A 16,792-nucleotide genomic window follows, 5' to 3' on the forward strand; every position below is an offset into this window, starting at 1 on the left:
CATCCTGGGCATCACAGAGCTTGACCAAGTCACCTTCCTGGCTGGAGAGAGGCATGATGAGAACTTGTAACTCAAGAGAGAACTCAGGGATCTATCAGATAAAGTGGGGAAAGGGAGAACAAGGGTACTGCCCAGAGGGAAGGGTGTTGAGGGCTGCCAGGTTTGGCAGTAGGGGAGGCAGAGAGATGTGATTCCCTAGCCTCACAACCCACAAGCTCAGTTCAGGCAGGAAGAGAAAGCACAAGCACAAAGAAGCAGGGCAAACCAACGCTCCGAAGTAGGGGGAGGGACACAGGCAGGGCCCTTTCCTCCTCCTAAACTACAGAAAATACAGCAGGAAAGGACCCTGTTCTAGGAGGTCCAGGAGGAGGAGCTCAGGCTTTTGCTTCCAGGAGGGCTGACGAAGCAGAGGAGTGTGGAAATGCTAATTAGCAGAGCACTGTCCCAAGGACAGAGATGGCCATGGTCCACTCTAGGCCCTAGCCCTCCAGTTAGATCTCGATATGGTTTGGCTATGTCTCCCCCAAATCTCATCTTGAATTGTAACTCCCACAATTCCCACATGTCATGGGGGAAACCCGGTGGGAGGTAATTGAATCATGGGGGCAGGTCTTCCCCATGCTGTTCTTGTAATAGTGAATAAGTCTCACAAGATCTGGCAGCTTTAAAAATGGGAGTTTCCTTGCACAAGCTCTCTCTCTCTTTGCCTGCTGCCACCCATGTAAGATGTGACTTGCTCCTCCTTGCCTTCTGCCATGATTGTGAGGTTTCCCCAGCCATGTGGAACTCTAAGTCCACTATACCTCTTTTTCTTCCCAGCCTTGGGTATGTCTTTATCAGCAGCACGAAAATGAACTAATACAGATCTTTTCTCCTATTCCCCAACCTTCTTCTTGGCTTCGTTAGGCTTTCTGGTTGTACCCATGTTCCTCAACAAAGATTTCCTATTTCTGTATCTTTCCTCTCACCTTCTGCATGGCTTGGAATACCCAATCCTTGTCCTCTAAAACTGCTCATCCATCCACCCACCCATTCATTCATCCAACCATCCATCCACCCACCCACCCACCCATCTACCCACCCATTAGGCCTGGCTCAAGTCACTCCTCCTTTAGGAAGCCTTCTCCCATCCTTCCCACAGCTCCTAGTAACTGTGCTCCCTCCTCTATCCTTGACTACCTCTGCCATCCATCCCCATTTCTTTGGCAATGACCTTACATGTTTTGGTGAATTAGATTTCTCTTTCCCATGTATCCATCTTATCTTCACAACTAGGCTGTGTGTTTCTCTAGGGCAACATCTGAATCCTATCAGGCCCTGTAGCATTCTTAACCTGGTGTACTTGTGCTTGTATCTGTGAAGACACCATTCTGGCACAGTCCCTGCCCTCACATCTGCCAACAAGTAAAATATGTTTATCCTGCCTCCCTTGGGCCCCAGAATTAGCACTAGTGCACATCTGGCAAAATGCTCAGGATGGCTCTGAATGACTGGTTTTGGCATGAAGGTCACCCTGAGGACCACTATGCTTGCCAGACAGCCACAGCTAACCAAGGGGAAAGAATTTTGGGGGGTTTGACTCTTTGTTTTGGGGAGTTATTACAAATAATTTGGATCATGACCCAGGAAAACCACCTAGGCAAGTTCTTTGTCTAATTAATGTGAAATTGTGGTGCCGTGAGGGTCTGGCAGTGGGTGTTTGGTAGACAGAACCCTTGTGGTCTCCAGCCTGGCCTGGCATCTGCAGCCAGGTCTGCTCACAGAGCTGGGCGACACATTCTCTCTGGTGCTTCCTTCCATGGATAGCTCAGCACCTTGGAGTAATTCACAAAGAGATGTCTGCTAACTGACCAGGAGGGAAATGGCCTTTCCCAAGACATACACAACCTGTTTGGCAGCCTTGGGGATGGCTAGGCCCTGAAGCCTGGGTTCTGAGAGGTGCATTCTGCTGAGTGTCAGAGACCCACATTTCTGAGGCGTGGTGGTGAAGACCCAGTGGAAAGCGGCCTTACCCAGGCTGGCTGAGGCCTCTCAATTCAGCCCTAGCAGCACTTCTCCAACAGTGGCCCTTGGGGCAGGAAACGGATGGGTCCCAGGCAGCAGGTAGCCTTACAGGGCTGAAGTCAGAGGAAGCTCCAGCCCTACTCTCAGGGTGGCTTTCTCCTAGAGCTCATGCTGTTGTCACCAGGCTACTACTGAGACCTGGAAAAAAAATTGTGGAGAAAAGTTCACTGATGGCCTTGGGAGGGGAAGCTAAAGAAGGTCACAGTGCTGACCCTACCTTCTCCCGCTCCTTTTGCTGGTGGGCAGTGGAGAGAACCCATAATAAGTAAAGGTAAACTTTCAGGGAGGGTCTGGTGTTTAAAGGCAAAAAACACTGAGGAGTCATCTCCAGGAGGGGGCCCTGGCCCCATGCAGCCCACGGAAGCATCCCTCCCAAAGAGCATCCCTTCTCTTCTTGGACAATGACCCCACCCTGGTTAATAATCACAGCGATGTCAAATGACTGAACTGTTCACAGCCCTGTCCTGTCCCAGTCTCCTTTGATGCATACCACCCAGTGAAGCTGGCAGGGCAGGAAACGCTGCTTCATTTGACAGGCAAGGACATTGACTTCTCTGAGATGACCTAACCAGTCAGAAGCAGAACAGGTCCTGAAAGGCGCCTCATGGCTGCCTGGTGCTTGGCACTTGGTAGCAGCTGGACAGTTGGACACTGAGTGAATAAGAGAGAATAAAATTAGCCTGGTGCATCTCTCACACCTAAGGGCCACGCCTCACCTGTGAATAAAGAATGGCTTATGAGAAAATGAGTTGCAGCCCTGCCCTGGCAACCCCTGGTCCTTTCACCACACTCTTCTAGGGACAGCCATATTCCCACCTCTCACCTTTGGTTGTGCCCCACCAAGCTAAGATGGGAAATGCCAGCCCTTAGCCCTGGTGCGGGTGTTCCCAAGGCAAGAACCACTGGCCTGGGGCTGCTCTTCCTTCAGGCTCACAGGACGCATCCTCATCTGTGTGCACCTCACTCTCATTCGAACTCGTGATGGAAGACAGAAAACCCTTTGGTTCTTCGGGATCATCAGGTGTCACCTAAAGGGACAGTAAATACTGTTTGCCAGAGACCTGTCCCATCCCAGGAGGATTATCAGCTCCTTAAGGAGGCAGGGGCATCTTGGGACCAGGCCCTTGTGAATGCAGTTCATGACTGTGGGCACCTATGGTTTAAAAGGCCTAGCTTTGCCCACCGGGGTGGAAGGAAGGAAAGGTGCTCCAGCCCATCCCAGCCTCTGGAAGCCACTCTGGCCCCCACAGCTGTCTGGGACCAGAGACCATCCATCCTGCTCCTTCCTCGTAGGGCTTGTGTGGGGGGATCAGGTGTGGTCCAGACCCTGCCAGACACTCTTTATTTCCAGAGACAACCCCCCATAGCTTCTTCTGGCCCAAGGGGTCACAGAACTATGTGGCTCCTTCTTCAGCACAGTGGCCCCTTAGGCTCTAAACAGATTCTGAGTTGTGACTTCACATCTTGCCTCCCTCAGACAAGGCCTCTGCTTGTCATTTGTTAAGCGTCCACCACAGAACAAGGCTCTGGAAGCACGGCTGAGGCCCATGTATAAGGCAGTCAGGGGCAGGCACCCCACGTTGCACTGTGAACATAAAATGTTTTCCAATCAGGTGAGGCTTGTTTTTCTTTTATCCATGCCTACCCTGTCCTCCGGAAGGCCACAGCAGGCCTGTGCAAGCAGGGAGCCTTTTAATCGGTACAAAGCCATTTCTTAGCCCTCATTTCACCCCAGCCTCACAATGGCAAGAGAGAACTTCCGTCAGAGAGCTTAGGGATCTGTCCTGGGTTGGGAGGTGAGGAAAAGGGCCAGCCTAGAATGCCCTCTTCCCCACCTGCCTTCAGGAGTACGGTCTGGTTTCTGCCCTGCCCACCTAAGGCCAGAGAAAGCAGTGGGCAGCACGAGGGTCCCAGGGTCCTGGAGGAAGCCGCCCTTTTCCTCCCTGGCTCCTCCTGAACTGGGCTCCTCCTCCAGGACACCACATCTGATCCTGACTCCTACCCTTGCTGCCCACCTCCATCTGCATGTCACTGCTCTTCTTGCCCATTCCCGATTCTTCCCCTTCCCCTGCCCCCATAGCTGCAGCCTCCTCCATTGCCTCCCATATCTCAAGCTCTAGCCCCTCCTTCTCTTTTCTTCCCCCAACACGCCACCCACCCCAGATTAGGGCCTGTCCTAATCTGGCTGCAGCCCCCCACCAGCCCCAACCCCACCCCATCCGAGGGTACAGCCTCTTCTGTTCTCCCTTTCTCGGACTGCCCATTCCTCCCTCAACTTGCTCCGCTCTTCGCTGGTCTCGCTGCCGGGCTTCCCGGACACCCTACTTTTGACTGGCTCAATGAATCTGGCAAGGGCAGAAGGCCCTGGTGCAAGCTTCTTGCCCGGCTGCTTTAGTAAGTTGGGAGATGTCTTCATCTATGTGTTTTTCCTGCTTGGTTCCTCCACCTGGATGCCAGAGGAAAAGGGGTGGGAGGCAGGGCCAAGACCTGACTCAGTCCTTATCCACAAAGAATTTTGAAGGGACCACTCTCAAAGGACTAGAAATCATGGGAGAACATATCATCTTGAAGAGGGAAAGTCCATGATTTGATATTAAATTTTAAATATCCAAACAGCAAAATTAAGTAAGACAAACAATAAACCTGGGAAAATATTTGCAACACATATAGCAGATAAGGGTAATTTCTTTATAGTTTGTACAAATCGATTATTAAAAGGATGAACAGAAAACTGCTAAAGAACGCGAGTAAGCAAGTCACAGAAAATAAATACACATGGCTTTTAAACATGGGATATGGTACCCAGTTTCACTCATGGTTGAATGCAAACTAAAATATGAGAGCAGTTTTCATTTATGAGATCAGAAACAACACAATAGTTTCAGAGGATTCAGGGGAATGGGCACTTTCACACACACTGGGAACTACATTTCCAATTTCTATCAAAATATCAAATGCACCTACCATTTAATTTCATCAGTTTATCCAAGGACAGTGTGCGGGGATATTCGGCACAGTACTGTTTGTAATAGCAAAAGGCAGAAAAGAACCTAGAGGCCCACCAACAGGGGGACTGTATGAATTATGGTACATTCATACAATGGAGTATCACAAAGCAGTGAAAAAAAGAATGAGGTATATCTTACAGGCTAATATAAAGCCATCTCCAAGACACTGAAAAAAGCAAGGTGTAGACTGTGTATCTTAAGCTTTCATTTGTTTTTTCGTGTTTCTTTAAGGGCAATACATAAGGGTGTAAATGCTGGGACTATCTTGAGGAAGGATCCTCAAGAAATTTAACAATAGCTACCACTGGGGTAGGAGACTGGTTGTGTGGACTGGGAGGGAGTCTCACATCTCTTTGTATGCTTTTGCACCATTGATCTTTTTACTACAGGCAAGCACTGCTCTTTCAATTTAACAAAGAACTCTTACATGTGGAGAGGAGCCCTTAGGGGTGCACTGAGAAGTTCACCTGGGAGAAAGGGGCACAGACTTGTACATCAGAGTTGTTCTAATCCTGACTGGGACTACTGGTTTTGCAAATGGCGTAAGAGAACATCCCTCCTCATGTGAGGATTAAATGAGATAAAACACACTTGGCATTTAGTATGGTGCCTGGCACACAGGAACCCCTCAACTAACAGTAGTGATGATTACAACCTTGCTATTGGTTCAGTAGTGGGACTTGCCTTGAGGGAACCCCACTCCTTGGAGGGAAAATACCAGAGATCACAGGAATTCTGGAAAACCACACATGGTACAAGTGGGGAAACTAGTTGGTGTCAAGGTAGCCTACAAGAGCCAGGTAGCCTGCTAGGAGTTGGGTTGTCTCCTCCCTTGTCTCCAGCCCTTCCCAACATCAGAGAGGCATTAGCCACTGTGAAGACAGGGTAGTTCCAGAGAGCTGCAAGGAAAGCAGTGCCTCTCGGACCTGGGCCTGGCCTCGTTTGTCATATCGTAGGTCTCACCAGGATGTAGAGGCCCAGACTTCTGGCTTGGGAATTTGCTGCTTGATCTTCCGTGTCCCTTGAAGTCTGCTCATTTTGTCTTCAAAACATCACATCTATTCCTTCTCCTCTGGCCCCCTTCTAATGGCTGGGTCAGAATCCCACCATCTATCTTGGGCTCTGAAAAAAACCGCCAATATGGTCTTCAGGATTCCTTTCTCCCCTCACCAGCTCAGCCTTCACAGTCCAGCCAGGACAATGTCACAAATACATATTCCTCTGCTGAACTCCTTCACCTGGTATTAGGTTCTTGGTAACCATAAAATGCTAACAATGGATAAAAACAGGGACCTTATTTCTCCAGACCCTTATTCTATTATTCCCCATTACCCATTTCACACTTCACAAGAAAGTCTCACCACTCTGAAGAAGCCATGATCTTTCTATTAACCTTCCCCTCCTGATCATAAAAGTAATTCAGGCTTACTGTAGAAAATGTAGACAATGCCGAAAATTTAACCGCAGTTAACCCCCAATTTCTTTCCTTCCTATGCATGTGCATCTTAGAAAACTCAGCTCTCTGTACAGTGTTTTATTTTGTACTTTGCATTATTTATTTAATATTACTGTGTGCTATTATCATATCACTATTCTTTTAATTATGACCTTTAGTGGTTGCACAATATTCCATAGTATTATAACTTATTTAATCATTCCCCTATTGTTACTTAGGTTAGTCACTTATTTTTTGTGAAACGAGTAACATTGACATGTATGTAAATCATTGTACAAATACTCATTCTTAAGATAGCTTTCTAAAAGTGGTACTGCTGTATGAAAGGATATCAACATTCTTTTAAAAATGGTTTAACTTTCCCTAAAATAACAATGGAAAAAAATGGTTAAAATGTGTAATGATGAGGCTGGGCACAGTGGCTCATGCTTGTAATCCCAGTTCTTTGGGAGGCCGAGGTGGGCAGATCACTGGAGGTCAGGACTTGGAGACCAGTCTGGCCAACATGGTGAAATCCTGTCTCTACTAAAAAAAAAAAAAAAAAAAAAAAAAAAAAAAATTAGCTGGGCATGGGCATGGTGGCATGTTCCCGTAATCTCAGCTACTCAGGAGGCTGAGGCAGGAGAACTGCTTGAACCCGGGAGGCGGAGGGTGCAGTGAGCCGACATCGCCCCATTGCACTCCAGCCTGGGCAACAAGAGCAAAACTCCGTCTCAAAAAAAAAAAAAAAAAAAGTATAATGAAGAGATAAAAGGAACAAATTTCTAGAAGATGGAAAATGAATGATGTGGTAACTAAGAAAGCTGGGTGGAGGGAGTAACAGCTTGGAACTCTTGCTGAGAGCTATCCAATGGAAGGAGCTAGCTGATCTACCCTGCTCAACCCCGAAGACTTGGAATTTCAAAACCCCAGGTACAATGAAGGGTGGGAGGCAGAAGTGGATCTAATAATAAGGGCATTAACTGGAATTCTGTAATAACACTTGGCTTCCTTCCCTCCACTTCTAGAAAAGCACTTAACAGCATCTAAACCCCAGACAAAAATATCAGAGGATTTTTGCTGATTAAATGTAAGAGCCCAAGGCAAAATATTCTGTATTCTGGCATTTAGGGGTTCCAGGGAAATAGTGGGCAAATTTCACTCCTACATACAGAGGTCTCAATTAGGCTTTTAATTCATAGACACACTCACACACGCGCACACATGTACATGGGTGTAAGAATCACAACACATTTGAGGAAAGTCTCTACTGAGAGTAAACAAGGTAAACAGAGGGGAAAAAGGACCCAGTGGCAGGGGCATGAAGGGAATGAGATAATTCATGTGACAGAAGACACTTTTAAGAAAAGGCTCTCAGAAATTAAACTAGTTACTGTTAAAATTGTTACTGTTAAAAATATTATTCATTAGAAAATAAGGTACTCTTCTCATAGTGGCACAAGACAAAGAAATGGAAATAATGAATGCAGCTAAGGATCAATCCACGAGGTCCAACATTTGATTAGCAGAAACTCTATAAAGAGTAAAAACAGAAGGAAAAAAAAAACATGGAAAGGGGGAATAGTCATATAAAAAATGAGAAAATTTCCAAGAGTAGGAGTACCTGAGTCTCTAGATTGAAAAATTCCACTGAGCATTAGGGAACTGAATACATCAAAGATAAAGAAGAGACTTTAAAAGCTTCCAGGCATAGGGGTGCAAAAACAGATCACTGTAATGTAAATACTATTTATCGTCAAATAAATAAGTATCAGATTGGAATCAGGCATCTCAGCAGCAGTGGATGCTGTAAGTCAGTGAAGTGATGGCTACAAACTTCTAGGGAAATTTTTCAACCTAGAATTCCAGAGCCCATCAAATTACCATCAAGTGAGAAGTCAGAGAAAGACATATAAACACTCAACAACTTTGCCTTCCATGTACTTTTTCCTGACAGGAGACTTGACATGTACTATAGTAAAATGATGAAGTAAATAAAGAAAAAAGAAGACACAGAATTCAGGAAACAGTTGAGTCCAGTGTAACAACAGAATAATAGGCAGAAAGGGCATCAAAAACAGACTAGAGCAGGAGGCTGAAAGGGGAATATACAGCGAGAAAATAAGTGAATTCAACAGAGTATTTAATTGAATGGAGAATTTGAAGATGACTGCGAGTGTGTGGAAAACAACCAGTACAAGGTAAAAAGAAAGGCAAGTAGAAACTTCAGTAAAAACAAAAAGCTGATCCCAAAAGGAAATATAAACACAGTAGGCTAAGATCTGCAGTCAACAATATTCACATGGTCATAATAATGTTCATGCTGTTTATTTTCAGCTTTTGAAATCTATCAATAAACAAACCATAAAATCCTAACTGGTTACAGAATAGAATTTAAGAATTATCAGACTTGATAATGTAAGAGACAACAATGTGGAAAAGGGAAAGAGAAAGGAAGGGAAGGTCCCTCCAACATACCACAAAATGGAGAATTGAGATATGGTTTATAGTTAATATAATAAACTAGATATGCAAATATAATAATTTATTTTTATAAAATTCTTGCTCCTTATAGAAATACAGAAATTACTAAAACAAACAAACAAAGAAACAAAATCCCTCTTAGTAACCCATAATCCTATTATCCAGAGTATATGGGTTTGAAGCTAAGCCTGGAATTAACCATCTGTATGGCTGCAAGTCATTTAACCACTTATGATATTTTCTTATTTCCTTTAGGTAATTTATCTATATACTTTTAAATAGTATATAGTATATATAACAGCAACAGTACATGAGAAGTGTACTATATACACAATTTTTAATCCAGATTTTTTCACTTTAAAGCAAAAAGGTAAATCCCTGGATACACAGCATATCATGCACTCGTATATGCATATCAATAAATATACTTCTGAATATGCCTTTGGCCATAAGGCAGTCAGGGGTTTCCCAGAGATGGAACTTGAACCAAATATTAGAAGAAACTAAGCTTACAAAAATAGAAGGGGACTGAGTGGGAAGTAGTGATGAGGTATTATAGCCACTGAGAAAAGTGTGAGCAAAGGCACAGAGGAGAGCAAGCATGTGCCTCTAGGCTGCACTAAAAGGTGCCTGAGAGTGAAGAGATGAGGCTGGAAAGCGATTATGAAGAGCTCAGTAAATCATGTTAGGGATCCTGGTATTTTTCCCATAACAAGACATGACAACAGGGCTAGTGGACCAGGTTTGCGTTGGCACTCCAGAATCTAGCACAACATTCACCACAAAGGGAACACAAAATGTTTTTGTAATGAATGATGCTTAGGAAGGCAGAAATAGCTTCTGGACATTCAATCTGGGTGCCCCAGGTGGTGGGGATAATGTCATTTGATGAGGGAAGGAATCCAGGAGAAAAACAAATTTTAAAGGTTATGCGTCTGGGCAACATTCTTAGCGATTCTGAAACCTAACCTTATTTAAAAAAAAGTCACCAGTGATTATGTAATACATCCCCAGTTTAGATTTTAGGCCCTAGATTTATGTATTGGCTTCAGGAAGCCTGCATAACCTCCAAGTAAGCACAAGATTTAATCTGCAACGTACATTTCTTAGGAGAAGAGGATCCACAATCTCCCCTGGATTTCCAAAGGGGCTGCAACCCCAGAAAGGTTGCAGTACCTACAATGGATGAGCAAGTGGAGAGGTGCCAGATGTAGGAGAGGGACAACTACCTGAGAAAGGGAGGGGATATAGAGCAGATGAACAATTAGGTTTGTCCAAAGTCACCACTTCCTAAGCCTCGAGGAATTTATGGGTATTTGAGTGTGTAACTTTATGTGTGTTAGGGATCGAAGGCTTTCTCCTGTGCTCCCAGAGTACTGTGATTTCACCATCAGTTTTGCATCACTGTGCTCCACTTAATACATATCTGTTGGTCTCATCTGAGGATGAGGACAGATTTCCTGGCCCTACTCTTAATGCCAATCACTAGGCCTGCAACAGAGCTCTCAGCTTGACAGCTAAAAGTCTGATAGCTCTCAGCAACTTAGGAAAATGGGGCTTCAGAGTTCTCAACCACTCCTAGCAAGGCTACCCAAAAAAGATGGGAGATGAGTCCAAAGAACAGGAAACTAAGCAAACTGACAAAAGGTGGCCACTCCTCCCTTATTATAAACCATAAAGAAAATGGCAGGCTGCAATTTATTTTCAGGGCTGGACTCAGGAGGGAGAGTTATTAGCTGGGGAAGGATCTGATCTGTCTAGTAATCAATCCACTTGGCTCACATGATTTGTGCAGAATCAGAGGCCCTGAACCTAGATGCAGGTTTGTGGAAACTGAGATCTGGAGATGAAATCCAAGTAGAAATGTAAAAGGTCATAATACATACCAAAAGTATGTTATATAAAACTTGGTTTACTCATATAAATGCCTGGTATATTCACTTAAATACAAATAAAATAAGTTAGGTAGCAGAATCCTCCAACATCCAATGGTTGGCAGAGGCACTGATGGACACCTAATGCAGCCAGTGTAAAGTAAGTGTCCTGTTCTGCTAAAAATACATCGAATGCTTTGCACATACAGATCCTTATCCTGGAGCACCCCCCACCCCCTCCACCTTTGATCACACACATTCTTGACCTGCAGCCTTTACTTTTTGCTACAGTGGTTCATCACCTTTGCTTGTCATTGTAATCCCCTCCAGAGTTTTAAAAAATACTGAGGTCTAGAAATGGAAATTTTAAAAAAGTGCCCAAGGTGATTCTAACATGAAGCCAAGGTTTAAAACCACTGCTTTACTGCAAGGTTGGGTCAGTGAATCTCAAACCTAGTTTTGCATCATAATCGCCTGGGTAGCTTTTCTGAACTACCTATGAGTGAAAATTACAATCCTCCATAACTTAATATTCAATTACAAGGATAAACACGTGATAGTAGAATGGTTTAACTGTCTTAATGGTCATAAATCCCAGCAGATATTTTTTTTCAGCAAAGTAGTTTTGGTCTCTTCGGAGGTCAAGGTCACAGAGTTATCTCAAATCTTCAGACCTGCTCTCCTTATATTCTCAGTTTCCTGATAAGGCAGGGGAAAAAAACTAACTTGTTCTTACTCTCAGCAGAGACAGGTGGTGGTTTCTTTGGGTCTCTCCATTGCATCAGGGAGACTGGAACAGTCACTGTTAGGATTGGTGAGGGCATGAGTATGTGATCCTACTTTTGAATCCTTTTGATTTCTTGTATTTGTGTCTCTATGATTTAGAGCAAAACTGCAAAAATAAGTTGCATATGTTTTGACAAAAAAATAGATGAGGGAGGAAAAAGGAAATTAATAAGCTTTCTTGTGTATGCCTTCTGTATGTGAAAATGCACTGTAGGCCAGGCATGGTAGCTCGTGCCTATATTCCTGACACTCTGGGAAGCCGAGGCAGGTGGATCACCTGAGGTCAGGAGTTCGAGACCAGCCTAGCCAACATAGTGCAACCTCATCTCTACTAAAAATACAAAAAAGGCTGGACACAGTGGCTTACTCCTTAATCCCAGCACTTTGGGAGGCTGAAGCAGGTGGATCACAAGGTCAGGAGTTTATGAGTAGCCTGACCAACCCTGTGGCTACTAAAAATACAAAAATTAGCCGGGGGTGGTGGTGTGCACCTGTAGTCTCAGCTACTCAGGAGGTTGAGGCAAGAGAATCGCCTGAACCTGGGAGGCGGAGGTTGCAGTGAGCCAAGATCGCGCCACTGCACTCCAGCCTGGGCGACAGAGCAAGACTCCGTCTCAAAAAAAAAAAACAAAAAAAACTGGCCAGGCGTGGTGGCACTCATCTGTAGTCCCAGCTACTCAGAAGACTGAGGTAAGACAATTACTTGAACCTGGGAGGCAGAGGTTGCAGTGAGCCGAGATCGTGCCACTGCACTCCAGCCTAAGCAACAGCGCCAAGACTTCATTTCAAAAACAAAAAACAAACCAAAAAAAGTGCTCTATAAACTAGAAAACACTATGTGATTAATATTTAGTCTTGCAGAAATGTGATAATAAATGCATGGGACTTCTGCATGAGAGTTGCATCAGGCTCAGCATTTATGATAAATGCTCTCGTATGCCCTGAGGCATTGGAATAGCGTGGAGGGACAGAGCCAGAAATCAGGAGACCAAATAATCTTAGGTTTGCTGATTTCTGGTCACAGTGCCTAAGGCACTCCCCAAAATCTGTCACATCAGCTTCCTCACCTGAAAAATGGGACTACATACCCCTTTGTCTCCCCCACAGGTCTGCATCGGGATTACAGGTAGTGAGGCAAGTGGCATGGCAGAACACAGAATCTAGATTCAGATCCTGGACTTGGATATAAGCTGTCACTTGTTACTTGGCCTTGCACTAAATGACCATTCTCCGGTAAACAGGCAACCACCTCTTTCAGTGTTGTAAGGACTAAGGTAGTGATCTATGTGAACGCGTGAGATACATGCCAGGTATCATGGTCAATACATAAGGGTACACAACAAAGAATAAAAGTTCTGTATAAATACAAGGCAATATTATTACATATTACCTACTGCATAGTTTAATAAACCATTCTTCCAGGAGTAAAGGCTCAATGGTAACAAAGATATCTTACCTTAGCCAGTTTCTTCATCCCTCTAAAAGTTTTCATATTCCAACACCTCTGAATTTCTCAAAAAATCAAATTAAGACCTTAGGAATCTTACTTCCACCTTCCCTCTCCCTTCACTTTCCCTCTTAGGTCCTCTCAGAATGAGAAGAGCTCCACCATTTCTTCTGAACACCATCCAGAATGTCAGAATGAAACCCAAACTGAGACCCCTGCCTGGACTTGAGCAGAATGACAGCAGAGACAACTGGGGCATGCCTCTAGGCAAGCTTTATTCTTTGACTCCTTTATCCAGGAAGGGGCTGTTAGTTGCATCTCACCCAAATGGAATGTGATGGGAATTGGGGGCTTGAGTTGTTTGGAGAAGGAGCTGTTGATCTTGGCAAATGAATATAGCTGGTGTGTGGTGTCCATCAATCCTTGAGTGCTTGGCCATGCAGACTAGGGAATGGTCAGAATAGACTCAGAGGTCCCCAGATCTTTACAATACCAAGGTTCAAGAGGTATAGACAGTAAGGAAAAAGTCCATTTCCTATTTCTGTCCATTTTCAGTAAAGTTTTTTTGTTTTGACTGACTTTCTAAAAATTACCTAGGAAATGGAAAGCTTATAAACGTTCATAAGTGAATTGTTGAACTGATACCCCAAGTGGTTTCCTTACCTAGTCACCACTTAACCAGAAATATTGGAATACACAGTTCAACCAGAATTCAACCAGGCAGATAACCTGCCTGTTGCTCAAGCAATCATCAGAGTTTTAAAAAACAAAATTAAGCAAAAAAGACCTTTCCCCAAATAACATCATTACCACTTAGCTTTGTATGACCCATTCCTAAGAAAGCCACATTCCACTTCAGAAAACATGACCGCTTAAGGTACAGTTAAAACAAAGTCCTTGCCTTTAGATGCTTACTTTTTGTTTTCTTTAAATTAGCCTCTGAAATGCTTTTCTTGTGTTTTGTGCTGCATTCCCGAAAACTCTTAACTTTTAAGGACATAGCCCTCACTTTTATAGAGGAGGAAGAAAACAGCAAAGAGGTGTCTCATTAGGGAGGCAGAAGGTTATGACCAATGCTGGAGGTCTTCCTCTTCCTTACTTGTTATTCAACAAGATGGGTTCTGTGGTGTCGCATGAGGTGTGAGTTGGAAATGAAAGCTGCACCACACTTCTCACATTCATAGGGCTTCTCCCCAGTGTGGGTTCTCTGGTGCACGGTGAGGCTCGACCTCTGTCTGAAGGCCTTCCCACACTCATTACATGTGTAAGGTTTTTCTCCATTATGAATTCTCTGATGAATAAGTAGGTATGAGCTACATGTGAAGGCCTTCCCACATTCATTACATACGTAAGGAAGATCTCCACTGTGAATTCTCTGGTGGACAATAAGGCAAGAGAGCTGACTGAAGGCTTTCCCACATTCGCTGCAGTCGTAAGGTTTCTCTGCAGTGTGAATTCTCTGGTGCACAATAAGGTGTGAAAAACAACTAAAGGCTTTCCCACACTCTTTACACTCATATGGCTTCTCACCAGTATGGCTTCGCTGATGTACAATGAGATTTGCACTCTGGGTAAAGGCTTTGCCACAATCGTTACAAGCAAAGGGCTTCTCCCCAGTGTGGATCCTCTGGTGGACAATGAGGTTCGAGCTCCTAGTAAATGTTTTCCCACATTCATTACATTCATAGCATTTTTCTGTAATGTGGACTTTCTGGTGCCGAGCAAGTTGTGAGCTGTAACTAAAGGCTTTCTCACATTCACTGCACTTAAAAGTTTTTTCTAAGGAGTGGATTTTTTGATGTACAGTCAGATTTGAACTCTGAGTGAAGGCTTTCCCACATTTTGAGCAAACATAAGGTTTCTGTCCAGTGTGGATTCTCTGATGCACAACGAGGTTTGCACTTTGAATGAAGGCCTTCCCACATTCATGACATTCAAAGGGTTTCTCTCCAGTGTGGATTCGCTGATGCACAACGAGGTTTGCACTCTGACTAAATCCTTTCCCACACACGCTACATGTAAAAGGCTTTTGCCCAAGCTGGGTTTTCGGATTTTTAACAGCGCCAGAATTAAGGCTGTATTTTCCCCCAGATTTCTTACATTTCTGGTTTTCTTCTTCTTTGAAGCTTTCAGATAACTGACGGTCATTCACTATCACTTGTCTGAAATCTTTCTTTTCCCTCTTTATTCTCTGCCTCTTTAACATGTTTCCTTTTTCACAAGCTTCTCCTAACTCAGGTCCTTGAGGATCAGCTTTCTGGATTCTTTCTGATATGATGAGGGGTTTTTCAGCTTCCTCACATATCTCAGATTTTGGAACCAGTAACTGTAGGTTCTTGGTTTCAGCACCTGAACCAAGAAACAGACAATACAAATGTTAGCTTTCTCTGGCCTAGAAAAAAAATAGGATCATCACGTCATAAAAGGGAGTATGTGATCTCAGCACCTCCACAAAATGGCTTCATCAAAAAAAAGAATCCCATCACATGTCACCTCTCCTCCATAGGTTCTTCAGCTGCGGCTTTGCCCTCCTCTCTACCTACGGCAGAATCCACTGACTCATGGTCTTTCCAGCCCTTCCACTTGCCTCCAATAGACACTTAACCCCGCTGCCTCATGCCAGGGAGGCCCAATCTCCAGACAGCGCTCCTCCTGGCTGTATGATGACTGCCCTTGCAATGAAGACCAGTTATGAAGGACATGAGCCTCTCCCTAGGCTTGCCTTCTTACCTTAGCTACTTAGTGTGGATTTGCTTACAACCCACCAGTTAATTAGGGAGATTTGCTACCTGTAAACAAAGATCTAGCAACCGAGGTTTCTGTGTCTGAGGATACTGGATATCAAAGAAAGGATAAGCATGGACAGAAAGGGTAACACTGGCTGCCAAGATAGCCACAGCAGCCAAAAGCATATGAAACGTTGTGAGGTCCTGCAGCATACAGGTTAAGAACATGGATTCTAGAGCCAGACTGCCTGGTTTCAAATCTCTGCTCTGACACTAACTAGCTGCATGACTTTGGGCTACTTAACTCCTGTGTGCCTCAGTTTCCCAATCTCTAAAACAGTGATACTAATAGTATCTACCTCATAAGGCTGTGAGTATATTAATGGAGTTACTCTATGTCAACTACTAAGGCATTGTCTGGAATACAGTCAGTGTTCTGAATGTGTGCAGCAACTTTCAGGCTGACTGATGATGTTGTGAGGGGTCAGAAGGAAAGATGAATGCTCAGGGGAGGGGAGTTGCTATGGTGATAGACAGCTACACTAGGAGAATTAAAAAAGAAACCGTACATGGCAAACTCTTACCCTTGTGTCATAGGAATAGCTTAGCATTGTGTCAAGGAAAGCTGACCTTGTTGAGTTATGGCATAGCCTGCTCCATAATGCCAGAAAATATCATGAGAACATCAAAACACCCTGAAGCTTTATGACACTGATTAGTCTCTGGATGCTTTACATTGCTTCAGAATCTAATGGTATCAAAAAGGAGTCCTGCTATCAGTAACATCATAGTTCTTTATGTTTGCCTCCTCTGCACCCTCACTTTCCTTGACCTTGAAATGTGCAACCATGTAACCCAGTTTTGGCACAATGAACCCTTAACAAGTGTTTGTCAGTTAAACCAAGCTCAAGAAATAAGGCAAGTGAAATAAAGGGTAACAGGAATGGGTGGCAAGCCTGTAGAGGAGG

At 44.2% G+C, this 16,792-nt stretch overlaps 1 protein-coding gene across 2 annotated transcripts in view; it reads right to left on the bottom strand.

The window, feature by feature from the left end:
- The window catches only part of ZNF35 (zinc finger protein 35), a 32,297-nt gene that overhangs the window by 6,369 nt on the left and 9,136 nt on the right, over nucleotides 1-16,792 (bottom strand). The window contains exon 4 of one of the 2 annotated variants that reach the window (XR_012090653.1): nucleotides 13,108-15,447. Coding sequence is in view for 1 of the 2 variants with exons in the window: in XM_073010295.1 (XP_072866396.1) it covers nucleotides 14,201-15,447 (1,247 nt within the window). In the remaining variant the exon portion in view is untranslated. Of the gene's footprint in view, nucleotides 1-6,604; nucleotides 15,448-16,792 lie in introns of those variants that run through there. The other variant, XM_073010295.1, reaches the window with a different exon arrangement.

Source organism: Chlorocebus sabaeus, chromosome 22, assembly GCF_047675955.1.
Source record: "Chlorocebus sabaeus isolate Y175 chromosome 22, mChlSab1.0.hap1, whole genome shotgun sequence".
Taxonomy (NCBI): domain Eukaryota; kingdom Metazoa; phylum Chordata; class Mammalia; order Primates; family Cercopithecidae; genus Chlorocebus; species Chlorocebus sabaeus.